The sequence below is a fragment of the Chaetomium globosum genome, genomic scaffold (genome assembly GCF_000143365.1).
Source record: "Chaetomium globosum CBS 148.51 scaffold_3 genomic scaffold, whole genome shotgun sequence".
In the NCBI taxonomy this organism is placed as follows: domain Eukaryota; kingdom Fungi; phylum Ascomycota; class Sordariomycetes; order Sordariales; family Chaetomiaceae; genus Chaetomium; species Chaetomium globosum.
Genome location: NT_165978.1, coordinates 959,729 through 979,368, shown reverse-complemented (window position 1 = coordinate 979,368; position 19,640 = coordinate 959,729). Strand labels below are relative to the sequence as shown.

Sequence of the window (19,640 nt, the reverse complement as noted above, 5' to 3'; positions counted from 1 at the left end):
TTTTTTTTTCTTCTCTCTCTCCTTTTTTTTTTTTTTTTTTTTCTTTCTCTTATTTTTTTCATCTTTTTTTTTTCTTTTTTTTTTTCTTTTTGTTTGTTTTGCTTTTTCCTGTTTTGTTCTTTTTTAGTCATTTCTTTTCAGTTTTCTTTTTTTCTTTTTGTTTTTTTTGCCTTTGTTTCCTCTTTTGCCGTTTTGTTGTCTTTTTCTTTTTTCCCCTGCAGTGTTTTTTTGGTGGTTGGGGCTGGGGCTGGGAACGGGAGTGGGTGTGAGAATCGGTTGGAGGAGAAGGCGGTGGGGGTGTTGGAGGGGGGTGATGGATTTTTTTGTCTGAGTAGGGGGGGTATGAATGAAGGGGGCGATGGATATGTGTGGGTTTGGTGGGTCGGTGATTTGATGGGGTGGTGAGAGTGGAGGGGGTATTGGTCGTGTGGAGGTTGGGAGCAGCAGTAGTTGTAGTAGTCGGTTTCTTTCTTGTCTGGTTATTGGCGAGTAAAATGAGTTTATGGCTTGACAGTCTTGGGCGTCTTGTCACCTGCCTGGCGAGGTGTGAGTTGAGTCTTGATTAGATATGTGTGTGTGTGTGTTGTGTGTGTTCATGCATGTCGGTCGTTGTGCGAGCCTACTAACAAAAAAGTCACGCCAGAGCTATGGTCGACAAAACCCACAAACCCCATAGTGTTACACTGATAGCTCCTCGCCAAACCCGGTCTATCCATCCCTATCCTTCCCAGCCTGCTCGACTTGCCCCTGTCATGTATCCCGACGATAATGTACATTCCAGCCCCAGTCCTCGTATCCCAAGGATATCTATGCACATGGAGCATAGTCGTTGAGTGAGTGGAGAGGTAGAAAAAGAGAGAGAGAGAGAGAACGGGTGTCTCCCCCCTTTTTCTCACTGTCTTCCCCCCTTTCCCCCCCACGCAACCCCATTCCTACCGCCTTCCCTTCTAGAGACCCAGCCAGAATCTACCGCTGCTGCATATCGGGCGTCATAGCGGCATTGAGCTCGGCGAAGCGCTCGCCTAGGCGGGTCTGGGTGGTCATGGACTTGGTGACGCAGCGGCTGATGCAGCCCGACTCGCGGCCCGAGAGGGCCTTGGAGGTGAAGTCGTCGACGCAGGCGCTGAAGCAGTTGTCGACTAGGCTGCCAAAGACCTGTTTTGTTTGGGTGGTGACGGGTTAGTTGGGTTCGGGTTTGGGGTTGGGGTTGGAGTTGGGGTCTGGAGGGAGGGGGAACGGTGGGTGGAGGGAGGGGGAACGGTGGGGGAAGGGGGCAGGGAGGGGGATGGAAGGGGTGACGATGAGGTGGAAGGGAGAGAGAGGGAGGACGTACGTTCATAAACTCCTTGACTTGGCGCTTCTGCAGGCGCTGTTCCAGCTCGCGCTGCTCGGATGCTGAGAGGCTGGCGTTTGACATGACATGTTAGCATTGGCAATGACTGTCGTGAGGTTTGGGGTGAGCGGCGCCTACCCTGTGTCCATAATGTTGGTTAAGTAGAAAGGTGTGAGCGGGTTGTTAGGTGGGCGATGTGTGGTTTCGGCAGAGGAATTCGTGATGGCTGTTCGGCTTTGACGATGATGGTTCCAAGTCCCAGTCGCTCACAGTTAGTTATCGCGATAACAAAATTCCTTTGGCTTGGCTTGCTCAGTAGTGGATGGATGGTCCGTGCACTACACAAGGCTTGGCTGAGCAACAACCAACTTGGCTCGCTTGGCACTCGCTGGATTTCTACATTGGTACAGTGGGGATCCAAAAGTATCCGGCCACCCCGCTTTCAATAAACGCGAAACGCGTCTCGCGGTTTCCTACCCTTAGCTTTGAACCACGACAATTCAACAAGATGAAGCTCAATTTGGCCGATTTTGCTGCTGAATTGACTGCCGGACGCGGGAGATTACAGGAGCTTTCTCCAGGCGCACGTGCAGCCATTTGCACACTTGTTGCGGCCCGGGCAGAGCGAACGCGCCGTTTCTCGCCTCTTTCGCGTATCCCGCGATACCGTCGCCCGCTGTGTTGAGCACTGGAAAACTCACCGAACGTTTGATTCGCGACCCCGGCAAGGGCCGGCCGCCGGTTCTAACTCGAAGGGAGAAACGGTATATCGTTTTACTTGTCAAAAAAAACCGAACCATTGCGAAAAAAAGCGCTTGTTAACGCAACTGGCAAGGTTGTCTCCTATTCTACCATCCGCCGCTGCCTCCGGTCACACCACATCCGCAAATGGAGAGCTATGAAGAGGATTCCTTTGACCAAAGAAGTGGCAAAGGATAGGTAGGATTTTGCATGCGATTGGCTTGAGAATATCGACGAGTTCCTTCAGGTTAGTGGTGTTGAACTTACCTCCTATTTCTTACCCCGCTAATCGTTTCAGACGATGTTCTCAGACTAGTGTTCCTGTCAGAATAACACTTTAAATTCGACTTGCTGGGTGTTCCGATTTCCGTCCGAGAAGTTCGATAAGCGTTTCGTCAACCTCCAGAACCATGTGAAAGCGAACATCTCGATCATGCTTTGGGGAAATGGTCTGGAAAGGGGAGGAGAAGTGACCTCATCGTGATGGAGCGCGACGAAGATGCCCCGAGGCGAGGATACACTGCGAGATCTTACCAGAAGACGCTCCAAGAAGGTCTCCTGCCTCATTACAACGATACCCGGCATTTCCAACAAGATAACGCAAAGATTCACGTCTGTAAGGCAACGGAGGAGTGGCTCCAGACGCGGGGGATTTCGTGGATCGAATGGCCTGCACACAGTCCGGATCTGAATCCGATTGAGCACGTTTGGGCAGCTCTGAAGAAAAACCTGCGAACGTTATTCCCAGAGCTATGGTCCCTGAAGCAGAACTGCGTATCACGGTCAGGATCACCGTGGTAGAGGCAAGCTGGTATATTGCGTGGTTGCACGAGGAACCGAATGTGGGAGGCGAGGCGCACTCAGGGAAAACCCTGTGGCTGCGCACAGACCAGCGCAGAGCTACGTACAGCCCACCTCGGGGTTCAGCCGTGCAACCCTGTCCCTACAAGGAACGGGCTGTGCCCGTGACACTGCGTAGATATAGCAAAGTTCAAAGAGTGCTTGCATACGGCGTGGGAGGCTATCCCACAGTCGTTCATCGACAAGCTGATCGAGGGAATGCCACGCCGGCTAGCCGCTGTCAAAAAAGCGAGGGGGTGGTATACAAAATATTAAAGTTTTTAAACAGGGCTCTTAACAACATCTATTGGTTATGCGTCATGATTTGGTGATGTTGAGATATTTGCTGTTAAAGCCTCCAAGATATAATGTAGGTGGCTGGGAAAAAGCGGGGTGGCCGGATACTTTTGGATCCCCACTGTAGGTAAATAAACTATACGAATATTCGTAGTTACATCCATACCTATCATCGCCAAGGCCCCATCAGCTCTCCATGTCCTCAAAAAAGTCCGTCAATCGAGGAAATGCACCGCCCTCCACAGCGTCAATCCATTGTTCTATCTCGACCAGATACCAGCCGCCGGCACAGCGGTCCACAGCGCCCAAGAAATCCAACTTCAAGGCCGCGGGCGCAACCTCCGTCTCCCACTGCGGCCAAAGTTGCTTCATCTTGCCAACATAGACTTTGCGCAGCTGCGTTTGTTGGAACTCAAACAATTCAATCCGGTCTAGTTTCGTCTTCTTCGCGTCGTCTTCGTCCGGATAATCTTTATTTGGTTCCTCTTCCTGCACATGCCCGAGCAGAAACTCGGGCATCTCAGTAGCCACCCAAAGGGGTTTGCACGAGACACACTCCCAATCAATCAGCGCCGTGATTTTGCCGTCGTCGTCAACGAGGATGTTTGACATGGAAAGGTTGTCGTGCCAAAGCACAGTTGGTTCAGCTGGATTCTGGAAAAGGGGGAAAAGCTTGGGGAGCAGCTTCGTCAACTTGTTGGCGACTTGCAGGCGATATTTGGCGTCCTCTCGGACTTCATCTTCTTCGTTTTCTTCGCCTCCCTCGTCATTCTCGTCTTTCCCGTCTTCTTGGTCTTCTTGGTCTTCTTGGTCTTCCTCGTCCTCTTCTTCCTCGAGCGCCTCCACTTGCTCTTGACGGATGATCTCCAGGCACGCGCTCAGCCAATCATGACTGGTTCGGAAAGGGCCACGGGCAATATCGTAGTCGAAATGCTCTCCCTAAAAGAACAAGGGAGCTACGATCCGGCTAGGCTTCGGGTCATTGGAAGGGCTGTGTTCGGACTCCGAGTTACTGGGAGAAAGTGTGCCGATGGTTTGAAATTTAGCGTCCTCTAGGCTGTGACGGAGAAGTTGGCTCTGAAACTCGGCGACCTGCTCGACAACCCAGTTCTTTTGGGCCATGGACATCTAATCCCATCGCTTGGAAGCATGGACACCGGGCATCAGCTCCATGAGGATCCACTCATATCCGATATCATTGTCCTGGCTGTCGTCGAAGGCGATAACCTTGGGGACGGGAACATGGGTCATGCGGCGGATCCAGCCCAAGGTCGTGACTTCACCCCGTGTTTTGTGTTTGGGGTCAACGGACAGCGACACGCGGAGCAAAAACTTGCCACGCGGGCACTCGCCCAGATAGTCTTTGCTGAAGGTGCATCGGCATGAAAAGTGACGGAGCAGCCATCTTCGGCGGAGAGATCCAGAGCTCTTCGACAGACTTGAGTAATGTCGTCGAGCTGGGGCTGCCCTGCCCATTGGGGTTCCAGCTCAAAAGAGCAGCCGCCCATGTCCGCCCACCTAAGTCCGTTACGTTGGCGATGCGGCATTTTGGCGATATGGCCCGATAATGTACTGCACTCTAGAGTATATAGCCAAAGAGAAAAAAAATCAAAGATACGTTGGTAACTTAGTACCGTTGTGGTTTGGGTGGCTCAATTCGACGCCTTCGGTGCCGTCGATAAAAGGTTGCCTGCCTCTTCGCTGAATAAAAGCGACTGTCGCGATCGCTCTTAACTTGAGAGCCCGGCTTTCTTTAGCCAGCAGGTGCCTCTCTACCGACGCAGCCTACCACTAACTATGGCTCATCTAGGGGCGGAAGACGAGCCTGACAGCTTCCTGCTTGGTTCATTGGCAGTGGAACTCGGGGGTCTCGGGGAATCCGCTCTGGTCTCTCGATTCGGCAGGCCAGTCATCTTCTCTGCCGTCGTTGGGCAGTTTGGAATGATAGCCCCTCGTAGTAGCGTAAAACCTGGTGGCTAGACGAATAGTGTTATCAAGAGCCTGGCACCTTACGTTCAATGTTTCTAGTCACGGAGAACCGGGTAGCTGGTAGTTAAGCTAGATAGAGCGTCAAGGCTGCGTATAGCTATGTACCTATATTACCAGGTACCTGGGATGGTGGCCCTAATAGAATGACCCTAGCCCCTGAGAGCAGAACACAATGAGATTGGTGCGAGTAACCAAAGTGTGGAACGAACCAACGACCCATCCGGGCCAACAAACATGTCTCAAAAAAGTCATCATGGCCCGCCTGGTTCCGATCTCCGTTGAACCCGGTGAGCCTCCAATTAGCCTGCTCCCGCCGAAACAATGCATCCGAGGCACACTAGCCCGATTCGCGGGCGGCAGTGTCTTGCCGAAGCGATGTAACCTCCCCCAGATCTTGAATTCGAGTGTAACCGGCTAAATACGGATCCGGTGGCGTTTCAAGAAGCTGGAAAGCCATCAACCTCCCCTTTCCTCGCCGGAGGCTTTTCGGCTGAGCTACCCTTCGAATACCATCTCAGCCCAGCAGACCGGCGACTGACGGCCAACATCGGCGACTACCCCTTTTTCAGCTGAGGGGAGACTTGCTCGGGCTCATTACGACCTGGGAGCCGCACTGCAGCAGACGGCCGGAGGGTTCATCTGGTCGCTCAACTGCACGGCCGGGGCGGAGAGAGGGGCTGAGGGGGGTTTTCCTCTCCCACTGCACAAGGATGGCTTCAAGAAAACGGGAGTCGGACGAGGAGGAGCAGACCTTCCTGCCCAAATCCGGGTCGAACGAAGATGTCGCGACCGGCTTCTCGACGGTATGCCTGAAATGCGACGCCAACAACCCTCGGAAGCGCGGCGTGGTATGGTACTTGAGGTTATTCTTGGAAATCACTATGGCGGGCACAATAGTTTATCTGCTGGTCGCCAAACCACTGGTCGTCTCACGCGAGACCCTACGGCGTACACCAGTACCGAGCTGTAGGTCGGCCATCATTGGGCGTCTCTGTGGCAGCTGCTAATCGCCGTCGTCTAGTCCCACGAAAGATCTACACCTTCCAAGACAACCCCAAATACCTTCGCGGTGATATGTGGTTCAACGAGACACTCACCCTCCACACGCTCCACAACTGGCTCGGGTTGAGCTCGGGTACGTAGCGCCCACTGTGGACACTGCCTTGCCTGTGGAAGACAGCAGCTAATGAGCAAGATAGAAAGCCGAGGCTATGTGGTTGTCGACGACGCCAGCCGCTACGACCTCCCGGAGCCGTACACGGTCGCGCTGGACCGGCACCACGACGGGCCGGGGTACATGATGACCGTGTTCCACCAGCTGCACTGTCTCTCCTACCTCGCCGAGCACTACCAGCAGGGGTTCGCCGGCGCCAACCTGACCGAAGAGGTGGCCCACCACACGAGCCACTGCTTCAACTACATCCGCCAGGGCATCATGTGCTCGGCCGACACCACCCTGGAGGGCAAGACGGACGCCGGGCCAGGCGAGGGCTCGGAGCACGAGTGCGTCGATTACGACGCCCTGCTGGATTGGGCCAACGCGAACTCGGCCATGAAATGGCGGACTGCTCTGCTTCCGGAGACGTCCATCCTCTGATGTGTATATTTATTCTAGGAAATATTTAGAAATGGTACCTATTCAAGGCCACTCCTGGGGGATGACATGCGTCTCGTCCTTTTTCCGGGAATAAGCGGACGGTAGGTAATTGGGCGATCGGGCAGTGAGTCAAAGGTGAGTGGGGGGGCGTACCACAGGGCAGAATCGTCCTCCCTGACCACCTCGACGAGCAAAGTATATCACCACGGGAAGCCCATCTCAGTCCAAACCTCAACACAACCCCTTTTACCCCTGGCAACCAACAACGAACAACCAACACGACCACAATGTCCCCGCCCCAGCCCTCTAAAGACCACCTCCCCGCCCTCGAGCACGACCCCTCCCTCGAAGCCTTCAACATCCCCGTCCGAGACTGGCTGGCCGCCAACCCCCTCCACCAACTAATCGTCTCGGCCGTCGTCTCGCTACCCTCATCCTTCCCGTCTGTCAACCAACAGCAGCACCACCACCACCACCACCCTCTCCCCCTCCTCAAAAAAAGAAAAACCAAACCCAAAAAGAAGAACGCACCCTCCCTCCTCCAAACGCGCCCCCCAACGACTGGGAACCCCCTCACCTTGGGAGCACCCCGGCGGGCGGCTGCCGAGCCCTCCGAAGACCATCCTGGCAGGCGGTGGCGCGCCGAGCTGGCCCGAAGGAGACGGGCTTGGTTGGCGGCGCGGGTGGTGCGGTTGGTGGAGGGGTTTGGATATTGCGGAGCCGAGTTTTGTTGCGTGTGCGTGTAGTGAAGTCGGATGTGGGGGGCTGGTGATGGGGGGGAGGGGAAGAAAATTGGGGGGGTGAGGCCGTGGTGGAGGTTGTTTTGTTTTTTGGTGGAGGTGGAGGTTGACTCGGAGGTTCAGGGGGGGTTGCCGGTGGTGAGGTTGGATCCGGAGGAGCATTGTGCTTTTGTGTGGGCGACCGAGGAGGATGTGAAAAGGGGGTGGTGTGGGGATGTGGAGATGCGGTGGGATGGGGAGGGGAATAGGAGGAGGGAGGTGATTTTGAAGGGGTTTGAGGTGTTGAGGGAAAGGAGGGCGTTGGAAAAGGGGAGCGGGGTTGCAGATGGGAGTGAGTGATGATGATGGTAGAGTGGAAAGGGTGGCGCGTGGTAAAGTCGGTGTCAAAATGTGAAGGTAGACGGTAAAAGCCCTTGAAGAGAGCCTGGATCGGGGATTGTTTCCCAATGTCAAAATATGTTGGTTGAGGACTAGTGTTGCACCTAAAGCAGTAATTCAAATTTATCCACCCATATTTTAACAAGCAGCCATTACATATCTATATACACAAAAGTCCTTCACAAATCAACGCTTCAATCCTAGCACGCCCCACCCCCCAAGGGACCCAACAGCTCGTCCTATACACAAGATCGACAAGATATATACAGAATCGCGCCATCCCTTCCCTTTAGTTGATAACCCGGGTGTACCGGTACGGCTTGGCCGTGAAGCCGCCGCTCTTCCAGCCGACGTTGCGCTTGTACTGGACGCAGCCGTAGGTGCCGCGGCACTCGAGCGTGTTGTAGGCCTTGTGGGCGCTGTCTGCCCACGAGAGGAAGAGCGTGACGTGGCCGGCGGCACCGGCGGTGCCCTCGCCCAGGGTGCCGACGAAGTCACCGGGCTTGAGGTCAGCCCACTTGATGGGCCTTGGCGATGGCCGGCAGGCTGACGGTGTTGTAGCCGGGGGCGTTGGCGTGCAGGGCCATGGACACGAAGCCCGAGCAGTCGGTGCGGTACTTGCGTCCCTGCTGGTCCGGGTACGTCTTGCTCATCGAGTACGGCACCTTTCGCGAGACCCAGTACCGGCCGCGCGAGATGATCTCGGTGCGGTTGATGGGGCCGTTGTACTGCGAGCCGCCGCCGCCGCCCGCGATCGGGCATTCCTTGGTGACCATGCTGTTGGAGCCCGTCTTGACGTAGTAGTCGGACACGTAGCAGCCGTCGCTGGTCTTGTCCCAGATGGCGTTGCCGTTGATGCTCTCGCCGTAGGTCTGGCAGGTGAGCTTGACGTCGGCGCCCTTCTTGTACGTCTTGACCGACTTGTAGCTGGTGTCGGGGCCGCTGCGGCAGTTGACGTCGTTGCCCGTGATAGGGTAGGCAGCGACCGTCGAGATGGCCGCGGCCAGGGTCAGGACCAGGCTGGTGAGCTGCATGATGGCGTCTAGAGAACAAGATTGTCTGGCGCAAGTCTTGGTCGTGGGTAGTTGGTGAAGGTGATGGTGAAGGTGAGGGATGGTGATGATAGCAAGAGAGTCTAGACTTCGGAGATCGATCCTGATGTCTTTATACTCGTGGCCGTGCGATCACCAACAGAAGCAAACGGCTTTCTATAACTCCATACCGCGAGTGGCTTACTCTCCGTGCTGTCCGCCTGCAACCTCACAATCTCCCCCATCCAGGTCCCATGATGTCTCCATGCGATGGAGATCTCGGCCCCACCGAAGCTTGACGATCGCCGAGGTAAAAAATCGAGGCAAGATTCATTGGGCCTTCCCACTTGGGAGGAGCACCTCGCCGCCAAGTCCTAAAAGTAGAGACGGCTGCATTCGGCCGCTTATTTTGGCCATCGCCCTGCTCCAGGGGCTGAAGGCCTAGACCTTTGGCCGCTCGGTGATCGAGAAGGTTAGGTTGCAATGCTCCAGGGCGGCATCTGTGTGTTGACAGCGCGGAATTGGTGCGTTCTCGAGCGCGAGGATGTAACCATTCCAAGCTGCCTCTGGGGGCGGCCCGAAATAGAAGTTGACAGTGTAAGACGGGCTAACTCGACCCTTTCTGACTGCCCGCTCCTCCTCCAACCCTGTTGCGTCTTGAGACAGGGGTCCTTCAGGCTCCTTCACAGCCCCAGACCCGCTCTAAAAACAAACCTCCTCATTCAATGCAAGATCTGCACCAAAATGTGTCGTTTCGTTGTTGAATTTGAGCTGGCCGAGGTAGTGGGCAATAAGTGGACAGCGACAAGATCTATCTTTATCAACACAGTGTTATTCAATCCACTGAGCTGGGGAATGATTAACTTTGATGAACTTGAAGAAATCACTCGAGTTTAGTCCGGTGTTTCCGGTCCCCAACCTGTTCCAGTACCTGAATAATACTCCGGTTCTCACCAAGCAGGGAAAAACAATTTCAAACCCTTTCCGCCCCAGCCCCTGTGTCTTCTTTGAGAATGGTGTTGTCTTTTAGAACAAAATAATTTGCAAAAACCAAGGGTTGGGAGAAGTGACGGATATATTCCCTGGAACCTAATGGGCATGGGTTGGATTAAACAAGAGAGCGTTGGATCAAAAGCCTAATTTTATCCTTGCGGCTGAGGTGAGAAAGACCTGTAGTTGGATGGTACACCGGCGATGCCCATATGACCGTGCACTTGGGCGATCATCCTATAGGTAGAAAAATGGTTATTATGCGGACTGCCATCCTTTCATTGGCCAACTTTCCACCGCCTACACCTTCTCGGGTTTGTAGCATATTCGAACGGAACCTTGATCCTGTATAGACGAGGCATCTTTAATGCTTCTTGTTAAAGAAGGTAAATTTGACAGGATTGACATAGTTGGGCTAACGGGAATCCTCGCCGCGCCTGTGAAACGCCTATGATGCCAGCGGATACATTGATCGGAAGTACCTAGTCTTGTCGTTCACTCGATCGGTTTTATCCATGAATAGACAGACAAAGTCTGCCTTTCAACCCGGCCGAGGTAGCAAATTTGTTGAACAGACCAACGGCTCCCGAGTAGTCGGTCGAGACGTAGCCAGAAAGTAATCAAGTCATACCTATCTTATTGGGATCTTCTGCCTTCGGATGCGTCTCCAATCGGGTGGCTGATTTTGATTTCATTCCTATCTCTAATGAAGCCAAGACGGGCTTAGGTGGGAGAATATCAATATCAACTCCAGGTAACCCGAATAGATATTGGAAAACGACTATGACGAGGGGCGGCGTTTTTCAACTCCCATGCTTGGCACCGCTGGCCCGGTCCTGGGGATAAGGGGGTCCTCACTCTACAAAGGAACGGCGATGCGTGTATATTCTCCGGGCTGCACCCCGCAATCTAACTGCGGCCTCCTCACACCAAGACAAGTTTAATAAGTTGATAAATTTCCGCCCATAATTTCCAGGGTCAACCCTTGTGCTCAGTTCCCAGGCAGCCGTTCCAATTACCCCGATTCGTGCGCATAGCTGTGTCCCCAAGCAAAGGTGTAACTCTAGGGACAAAAAACCAACAGTTCAAACCTGCTTGGGATAAAGTTCCACCCTGGTCATTCTACTCCCCTCGTCAAACCACGCAGAGTCCGGCATCGACTAATGTTTTCCGCCACTTACCAGAGGTTCGGCGACGTATCGACGGATGGCGTCGGTGACAAACGAGACGATGGCGGTGTTCGATAGGGCCGGCAGCATACCGGTCGCCAAGCACCTTTCGACCGAGGATGAACGAGTATCGGGGTATTATATATTGACCCCAAGAACCTCGCCATCCACCCATCTCTCCTCTTGATCAGTGCCCGCCCCACTGGACACCAACGACGTCAAGCCCTCAGACCTTGATAATCTCCAGACATGGCTCACCGCCGCCTTCTCGGGCCCCTGGCCTTACTCGCCGTCGCGCTTCTCCTAATCCTGCCCGCAGTCTCGGCAGCCTCGGCCGGGTGCGGCAAGTCCCCGGCCGTCACCGCCGGAAGCAAGACCATGACGGTCAACGGCAAGAACCGGCGCTGGATGATCCGACTGCCTCAGGGATACGACCAGAACCGCCCGTACAAGCTGATCTTCGGCCTCCACTGGCTCGACGCCGACTTCATGGCCGTCGACGGCGGCACGGCACCGTACTACGGCTTGCAGCGACTGGCCAACAACTCGGCCATCTTTGTGGCGCCAGACGGGCTCAACAAGGGCTGGGGCAACCAGGGTGGCGAGGACGTGACCTTCATCGACGAGATCTACAAGACGGTCAGCAACGGGCTCTGCATCGACGAGAAGCAGGTCTTCTCGACCGGCTTCAGCTACGGCGGCGCCATGTCGTACGCGCTGGCCTGCGCTCGGCCCAACATTTTCCGCGCCATCGGCGTGCTCTCGGGCGCGCAGCTGAGCGGTTGTGCCGGCGGCAACACGCCAGTGGTAAGCTTTTTCTTCACCCCCTTGTAGTCTACTCCCTCTTTAGAGCCCTCCCCTCCTAGACAGTAAAAACCCCAACTTCCAAGACTAACCCAACCCCAACCAGGCCTACTACGGCCAGCACGGCGTTCGCGACGGGGTGCTGCCCATTTCCATGGGCAGGCAGCTGCGCGACAACTTTGTGCGCGTCAACGGGTGCACGCAGGGCCAGCAGGCGGCGGAGCCCGCACGCAACAGCCGCCGGCACATCAAGACGGTCTACCAGGGCTGCGACCCCAAGTACCCCGTCGTCTTCACGGCCTTCGACGAGGACCACGTCGCCCTGCCGCAGGACTCGGGCGGCGATGGCGGGCCGAATAGCTGGACGGTTGCGGAACTGTGGGCGTTTTTCTCGCAGTTTTCTTCTTGAGTATGGGGGAAAAGCCCGGATAGATTTTTCATCTTTGATGAGAAGTTGAGGTTGAAGGGGGATCCTTGAGATTTTGCAATCTTTGTAACTTACTTATTGAAAATTTGAAATTCAAAGATTTTGTCCGCTCCTTTTAATGCTGGTGTGTGGAGGTGTTTTTTCTCTACACTGTCTATATGTGGCAAGCGCTTACACAGAGCCTGCCTTTTCCTGCAGCAAAAATGGATGGATGGAATTTATTTCGCCCGGAGGCACTGGGCCTATAGGGCCTTAGCACGCTAACTACATCCGGATCAAATCGTTTTGCCTTCAACTCGTACAAGCCCCCTACTTCTTCCCTCTTTCTCGCTGCACCATTTACCTTGCAGCAAAAATGATGAATGACGTGAGAACCATCACGTGACTACCTAGCTTGGAGTTCTTTTCAAGGACAATTTCCCCGCTGTGGAGCTTACTGGTTCCCCTCATCACAAAGCTTGGCGCAGATTTAAAGAACAAACACAACGGCCGCTACACTAAAAAGGATAGTGCAGTGATCCAAGATGTGAGAGCCATAACTCAGAAACTGCGATCTGCAGGGAAGATCCTATAATATACTCTCTTTAGGAGGGCCTGTGACCGGCTGGCCAAGGTTGAAACACGAGGCCAATGACGGAACCACACCACCTTTTTGGTGTTCTTCACTGCGGACCCGGATCACTGTCCGGAAATGTTCACTTGAGAGCTGCCCGATCGTCAGTTTACTACCACAGGAAAAGTATCAAATCAGGCCTGGGGCCATTGCCCACCGAGATCAAGTTGAACCATACCTGAATGTCCAACACAGTGCGCACACGTTGTGAACGGGTGCCTACCAGTTCAATCTTTCAAGCAGCGCTTTGGAGCGACTCTCGCTATTAGGCATACAATCTCGAGCCTCATCTTCTCCCCAATTATCCAAGACAGACGAGGCTGGCTGAATTTGGAGCTTTTTTCAAATTCACACCCCCATCCCCAAGCTTTCACACCAAGAAAACCATTCCTTCATCCCCTACAATGCAGGCTGCAAGGCCCTGAGTAATACTTGTGTTGAGTCCGTGTGAATATCAACCAACACGGTACTGTACCGCGAGGGCTCTTGAATACCCCTGTCGATGTTGCTCCAAGTTGCCCAGTCCTTTGAAAAGCGAGCCCGCTTTGCCGCTGTCCCTCCTCCCTGTCGTCACACGCTGGGCGAGCCTTCGTTTAATCAAAACTGCAATCGCCGAACACGACGCGGTTCCGTCAGAGAAACACCGACAAGATAGCTCTGTCCCAGAGTGTCAGGTTTACCCAGTCGACTCTCGACCGGAAACACACCTGCCAAACATCTCAGGCGGTTCCCGGGTTCCAGCGCCCGACTCCCCCGATCCCCGATCGACCAAGGCGCGCCCGCAGCCGAGAAACGGGTCCAGGCCAGGCGGTGCATCGCGTCGCAGAACGACAATCATCGCCCGCCTGCACACACAGCGCATATCTTTCAGGGGATCCCCACGTGCCTTTCCCCCTCTCGCATTCCATATTCGTCCATGCATCTCGATCCGACCTAGAATCTTCGAACCTGGCGACGAAGCACAGCAGCAGCAGCAGCAGCAGCAACAGACTGCCCAGCGCCCGGTGGCATTCGATCACCCGCCCACCGCCGCGCAGTCGCAACCATGACGTCCGGGGTCCAGCCATTAACACCCCAGCAGCCTGTCTCGCAACACCAGCAGCAGCAACAGCAACAGCAACAACAACAGCAGCAACATCGAGCGAACGTCCCGAACACCCCTAGCACCCCGGTTGCCCCCCCGATACAGTCCGCCATCTCCCCGCCCAACAAGCGCGATTTGAAATCATGGTGGAAAGGCTTCAAGCTTCCCTCGAAGCATCACGAGTCACATGGTACAGGCGCCCCGTCTATTATACTCTTCCCTCGATCACAGCCCCGAAGGAAAGCTACCATATTCGCCGAGGACATGGAAGGGGAACTCAACCACTTCCCATCCGCTGTCTCTCTGCTCCGGAACATCATATTTAGGGAAGAAGAGTGCGCCGTTCATCAAGCAAGTGCAAGCATGAGCCGGCCCCCGTCAAGAAGAGAATCACCCAGGGCGCCCAAGTTGGGTGCTCTCTCCCGTATCATGGCCTGGCGATTTGGAGGTTCCTCCCGTGCACTGCGGCGCAAGTCTCTTTCGATCAGACCTAACCTAATTGTTGCAGAGAATCGGGCCCACGGTATCTTTGGTGTTCCTCTACGCCAGAGCATCACCTACGCCAACGTCGCCATCTCCCTCGTCGACGAGGATGGGAAGAGCTACATTTACGGCTATGTTCCCATAGTCGTCGCGAAATGCGGCGTGTTCTTGAAAGAGAGGGGTTTGTACCTATGACCTGCTTCTATTTCCGCATTCCATCAGATGTATGCTAATCCCCTTTGCAGCCACCGAAATCGAGGGAATTTTTCGTCTGAACGGGTCTGAGAAGCGGATCAAAGAGCTCAAGACCATTTTCGACTCGCCAGACAGGTACGGAAAGGGGCTGGTTTGGGATGGCTACACAGTTCACGATGCCGCCAACGTCCTGCGCCGTTATCTCAACGACCTCCCCGAACCGGTCGTCCCTCTGGATCTCTACGAACAATTCCGGGAGCCGCTAAGCGGAGCGACGAAGCCAGGGGCTGGCGACCTCGAAGGGCCCCAGTTCGCCGAGCATTTCGACATGGACGCCGCTATCATCAGGTACCAGCAGCTTATCACCGAGTTACCGCCTCTGAACCGTCAGCTTCTGCTTTACATCCTCGACTTGCTCGCCGTATTTGCGGCCAAGTCAGACCAGAACCGCATGACGTCCCAGAACCTCGCCGCCATTTTCCAGCCCGGAATGCTCTCCCACCCTAACCACGCCATGGCGCCGGAGGAGTACCGGCTGAATCAATGTGTCATCATCTTCCTCATCGAGAACCAGGATCATTTTCTCATCGGGATGCAAGGCACAGCAGCAGATGAGAAAACTGTGGAAGAAGTGCAGAAAGGCACGCCGGTGCTCAAACCTCCGTCGACCCCCAATTCAAAGCCGGGCATCGTGCGGTCTACATCTAGTGCGAGCGCTGGGGCCGAGAGCGTTGCAAAGGACGGCTCGATCCGACGAAATAAGTCGACTTCGTCAAGACGGTCATTCCACTCCAACGGTTGCCCCAGCCCTGCTAGCCCGGCATTGACCGCCACCTCAACGGGCGGAGGTCTGGCTCGGAGTAATACCCTGCCCTCCAAGAAATCCCCAGCTCTACAAGCGGGGAGGTTTACCTCCCGGAATGACCATGTGGCCCCGATGACTCCCGTTGCACCGCCAGCGAGCACAGTGGTATCGCCGCCCGCCGCCGTGGAGGAAATCGCGACTCCCCCAGAGAGAGGCGGCACCACCCTTTTCGAGGTCGACCAGACCATCCAGCTCGCAGCCCGGTTTGACCATCCCTGGTGCCAGGAGCCGGGAGGGGCTCCTTGAGCCTCTTACCCCCGAGGCCACGACCCCGTCGAAGAAGCGGCCTATCCTGTTCCAGAGGATAGCGTCGAATGAGAGCGATGGACGCCAACCGAACAAACTGAGGAAGAAGAGGTTACCAGGCAGCGCGAACCCTAGCGCCCATAGCTCGACCGCTTCGCTACCTCACTCAACGAACGCAGTTTCTCCCAACACAGAGGCGGTGAGCCCTCTAGAGGCGATTCAATCTGTTCCCCAGACTGCAGGCGCCGGAGAGCCCGTGGAAACCCAACAGCCCGGGGCGTCCTCGGAACTGACACCAAAGCCTTCTCACGCTTTGCCTGCCAATGCAGAGAGTGATCATCCAGGACACACCGAACCGAGCAGCGCCGGTTTACACCCCGATCCTAACAGTACCGTTACGGGTAGTAACCAAACCGATACCCTGCATTCGGGTCATTCCCACGCCGACACCCTCCATCCCAGCAGCGCCCAACCGCTGAAATCCAGGAAATCCCCTCCAACGTCGCTACACAGCTCCTTCAACGAAGGATCGGACCTCGACCAGGTTGATGAGCTGGCGGCAGTTCCTGCCGAGATACCCATCCCCGACACACCTAGTGAGAAAGAGAAGAAGAAGCGATGGCGTCTATCGCGCAAGAAAGAGGATGCGTCACCGCCTTCTTTCCCCTCCTTCGCCTCCCCGCGCTCTGTACTGGGTTCGAATGCGACAGCCGGCGCCAGCGGCACGTCTATCAGCAGCGGCGGGAAGCTGGGGCAAAGCATGATGGACAAGAGCATGACGGATATGTCGGACCGCACCACCATCAACACGGAGGCACCGCTTGTCGAGGTGTCGAGCAAGGAGAGCAGGGACGAACCGCACAAGATCTCCAACTGGATCAAGAACAAGTACCGCGAGCACAAGGAGAACGTCGAGCAGCGGCGAAACAAGTCGCCGCCTGCCGGGGAACGGACCGTCTCGATTGGGTCTAGCTTGTTGCCGTCGCGGGGCAAGAGCCTAGACCTGAAGCGCGCCGAGGAGGAGAGGCCGGCCGCCCCGCAGCCTGTGAAAACCCCACCGCCCCAGTCTGCACCACTCCAGCCCTCGCAGCTCCAGAACGTGCTTCCCCAGGCTCAGCCACAAGCCCAGGCCCCCTTTCCGCCCCGGATTCAGTCCCTGGTTCAGCCCCAGACCCAGGCTTTGACCCAACCTCTCGTCCCAGCTCATGTTCAGTCTCAGGCTCAAGCTCCAGTTCAGGTTCCGATCCAACCTCAGGTCGCGCCCCAAAATGAATCTGGGGCCCACCCTGTGGTCGAAACTCAAACCCAACCCCCGGTTCAACCCCAGGTCCAGCCTCAGACTCAAGCTCACGTTGAACCCAAGGACCAGCCCAAGGATCAAACCACGGAACAACCCAAAGATCACCCTCCGCATCAACCTCATGTCCAACCCCAGACCCAAACCCAGACCCAGGCGCCGCCTCAGGCCCAAGAGCCAAAGGCGCAATGATAATCAACGCAGCCTTCGCATGCAAAGACGGCGCACCGCCAACGAGTTCGATGCCGTTACGACCATTGTTTTTCAGACCTGCATCTTCCTTTCACTTGAAGATTCTGGGGAGGGAGGAGATGTTGACACAAGAAGTAGAGATTTTGATGCCCCAAACAGCCCACCGGCCAACCAACCTTGCGGGGAGTGTGGTTTTGCTACCTGGGCGAGTGAGCGCGGATAAGAGAAGATGAGAGAAGATGGCTTTGCTCCCGATGTCCGGCTGATGCGGATACCCCCAGATTTTTTTTTACTTTTATTTTTTTTTATTTTTTTTTGCTGTTCTTGTTGGCTGTTTGTTGTTTATATGATTCGGGTGGGGCGGCGGCGGCAGGGGTAGGAGTGATCAAAAGATGATTCCCCATTGTTTGGTTGTGTCTTTTTGTTGTTGTTGGGGGGGGGGGGGTTCGAATGAATGGAGGTAACTACTGTTGTGTAGCGTTTTATAAGAGGGAGGCGCAGTTGCCTCGTCTTGGTGTTATTCTACTTGATTCATCTTCTGCTGGCTGAGCTTTGCTTTGCTTTTGAGCGCTGCTGTGTTTGATGTTTGCCCTGGACTCGACTTATAGAAGGCAAGGTAGGTACCTAATCCGGAACGCCGCAGTCCACCTCCCTGCGTACATCCATGCCTACCTAGTGTAGAAGTCTGCACTAATGATCTGTCTAAGAAATGCAAGGAATCGATCGACCAACCTTCCAAGCAAGCAAGAAGGGGGGGGTTCCGCATTCCCCGCGCTCCCCCCAGGAACGGGATAGGATTAGCGTCCCCCTCCCCAAGACCGCCGCAAGCCGTCCCCGTGGGACCGACCGGCCGGGATGGGACAACGTGGTGTGGTGTTGGGCTCGTCCACTTTGCCTGTTTCATCTTAGTCCCCGCCCTCCCAGTTCTTGGTTTCCGGTTTGTTTGGTGGTTGGTGGTTGGTTTGGTCCGGGTTTGGTCCGGGTTTGGTCCAGGCCAGCAGGTCTGGGGAAGTTCCCGCTGCGGCGGCAACGGTCGGTGTCGAGGCTGGCCCGTTCCCACTTCCCCGCAAAGACGGGTGCAGATTCCAGATCTGCTGTAATAAAATGGAGTTGGGTTTTGAGGGGTTGCTGAGCCGAGGCCTGGGTAGCGCTCCCCGCAGTTTGCAGCCTGGAGAAATCTGGGCTTGCCTTCCACCTGGGACACCGACAAAAGTATCCCTTAAAGGGGAGACTTTGAACTTGACAAGATATGTTTTCTCTGGAAGTTCGTTGCTGCCTGATGTAAAAGGCACGCTTGGTATTTCTCCCTCCCCCATTATTTTTTTCCGGCCCCGCTCCGGTAGTTGGACCGGCCCGAGTGTGCTTCAAAAGTTTCAAAGTTACCCGTGTAGTTCTATGACTGTTAAAGTTACCTAAAAGTTTATTCTCGAAACGCTTCGACGCCGCCATCTCATGTAGCTTGAACCGCCTTACTCACGCATAGCCGCATCAGCCCTGACCACCCTGACTAACTAGACGTGCCAAACCGTGGCAGACGCAAAGGGAATGCGAGGTTGCTGACCCGGACGCCACTCGCGAACATGGCCGAACTTCGGCCCTCGACTTTGCGCTTGGCGATCGGAGAAGTTACAGAAACGCACATTCCTTCGCCGAAGGCAGGCAATCCCGGCAATTCATGGCGGCCAAGCCCGGATCCACCGGCTCCAAATCCCACGTTCTCGAACTTGTTTTGTCCGCTCGTCCGGGTTATTCAGGTCCGGCCAAGCAACAAACACCGAGCTGTAACTAGTTACGCTATGGATTATCATTGGTGAAAGCGCAAATATGGTAAGCTGAGGGCCACGACAATCGGGAGATCGCCGTTCTTTTTCGAGCCCTGAAGTTCGACAAGATACTTCGTAAACTTATTATTTAGCCATCCCGGCCACTCACCGCGATGCGCCGGGGGATCGGCCGGTGGCGCTAGCCACCCGAAAGCTAAAGTCCGAGTCGCGAGCTTAGCAAGCTAGCGGGTATAAGTTAACTAGTTGGTTAATGACCGCCTTGCCACCCGACACACGTCAGTAGCTGGCCGTCCCAAGTGCCGTGTAACAGCAAACCGTGGACGACACAATGGCGGCATGGACTTGTGCTCCTTCAACCGGTAGGGATGACTCAGGACGGACAGCCATCCACTCGGTGCTGTGGTCTCTTGTACGAAGGAGTCTCCATATCCCCCGCGCAGCATGGGTCTAGGATGGTGCGTCCCCGGCGCCTGGCCCTCAGGTCCCCAGGTCCCCTGGTCCCTTAACCTTAATCTGGAAGGTGGTTGACGGACGGCCCCGATCGC

The 19,640-nt window shown here is 55.2% G+C and overlaps 7 protein-coding genes across 7 annotated transcripts in view; 4 read left to right on the top strand and 3 right to left on the bottom strand.

The window, feature by feature from the left end:
* The window catches only part of CHGG_05602 (uncharacterized protein), a gene marked incomplete at both ends in the record, with an annotated part of 6,494 nt that extends 6,225 nt beyond the window's left edge, over positions 1 to 269 (top strand). Inside the window, one exon of the mRNA XM_001221696.1 lies at positions 222 to 269. Coding sequence (XP_001221697.1) covers positions 222 to 269 — 48 coding nt within the window. The remainder of the gene's footprint in view (positions 1 to 221) is intronic.
* Positions 270 to 966: 697 nt separating this feature from the next.
* Positions 967 to 1,482, bottom strand: CHGG_05601 (uncharacterized protein; the record flags this gene model as incomplete). The annotated part of the gene is made up of 3 exons (XM_001221695.1): positions 967 to 1,155; positions 1,334 to 1,403; positions 1,472 to 1,482. 3 exons carry the CDS (start codon positions 1,480 to 1,482, stop codon positions 967 to 969), a joined length of 270 nt encoding a protein of 89 aa, XP_001221696.1.
* Positions 1,483 to 3,397: 1,915 nt separating this feature from the next.
* Positions 3,398 to 4,758, bottom strand: CHGG_05600 (uncharacterized protein; the record flags this gene model as incomplete). Its single annotated transcript, XM_001221694.1, has 3 exons — positions 3,398 to 4,150; positions 4,367 to 4,488; positions 4,545 to 4,758. 3 exons carry the CDS (start codon positions 4,756 to 4,758, stop codon positions 3,398 to 3,400), a joined length of 1,089 nt encoding a protein of 362 aa, XP_001221695.1.
* Positions 4,759 to 5,910: 1,152 nt separating this feature from the next.
* CHGG_05599 (uncharacterized protein) lies at positions 5,911 to 6,797 on the top strand (the record flags this gene model as incomplete). Its single annotated transcript, XM_001221693.1, has 3 exons — positions 5,911 to 6,166; positions 6,222 to 6,335; positions 6,400 to 6,797. 3 exons carry the CDS (start codon positions 5,911 to 5,913, stop codon positions 6,795 to 6,797), a joined length of 768 nt encoding a protein of 255 aa, XP_001221694.1.
* Positions 6,798 to 8,204: 1,407 nt separating this feature from the next.
* On the bottom strand, positions 8,205 to 8,949 carry CHGG_05598 (uncharacterized protein; the record flags this gene model as incomplete). Its single annotated transcript, XM_001221692.1, has 2 exons — positions 8,205 to 8,432; positions 8,509 to 8,949. 2 exons carry the CDS (start codon positions 8,947 to 8,949, stop codon positions 8,205 to 8,207), a joined length of 669 nt encoding a protein of 222 aa, XP_001221693.1.
* A 2,405-nt stretch (positions 8,950 to 11,354) lies between these two features.
* Positions 11,355 to 12,318, top strand: CHGG_05597 (uncharacterized protein; the record flags this gene model as incomplete). The annotated part of the gene is made up of 2 exons (XM_001221691.1): positions 11,355 to 11,912; positions 12,016 to 12,318. 2 exons carry the CDS (start codon positions 11,355 to 11,357, stop codon positions 12,316 to 12,318), a joined length of 861 nt encoding a protein of 286 aa, XP_001221692.1.
* Positions 12,319 to 13,994: 1,676 nt separating this feature from the next.
* Positions 13,995 to 17,311, top strand: CHGG_05596 (uncharacterized protein; the record flags this gene model as incomplete). Its single annotated transcript, XM_001221690.1, has 3 exons — positions 13,995 to 14,697; positions 14,762 to 15,779; positions 15,925 to 17,311. The coding sequence occupies 3 exons, from the start codon at positions 13,995 to 13,997 to the stop codon at positions 17,309 to 17,311; spliced, it is 3,108 nt and encodes a 1,035-aa protein (XP_001221691.1).
* Between the last annotated feature and the right edge of the window lie 2,329 nt (positions 17,312 to 19,640).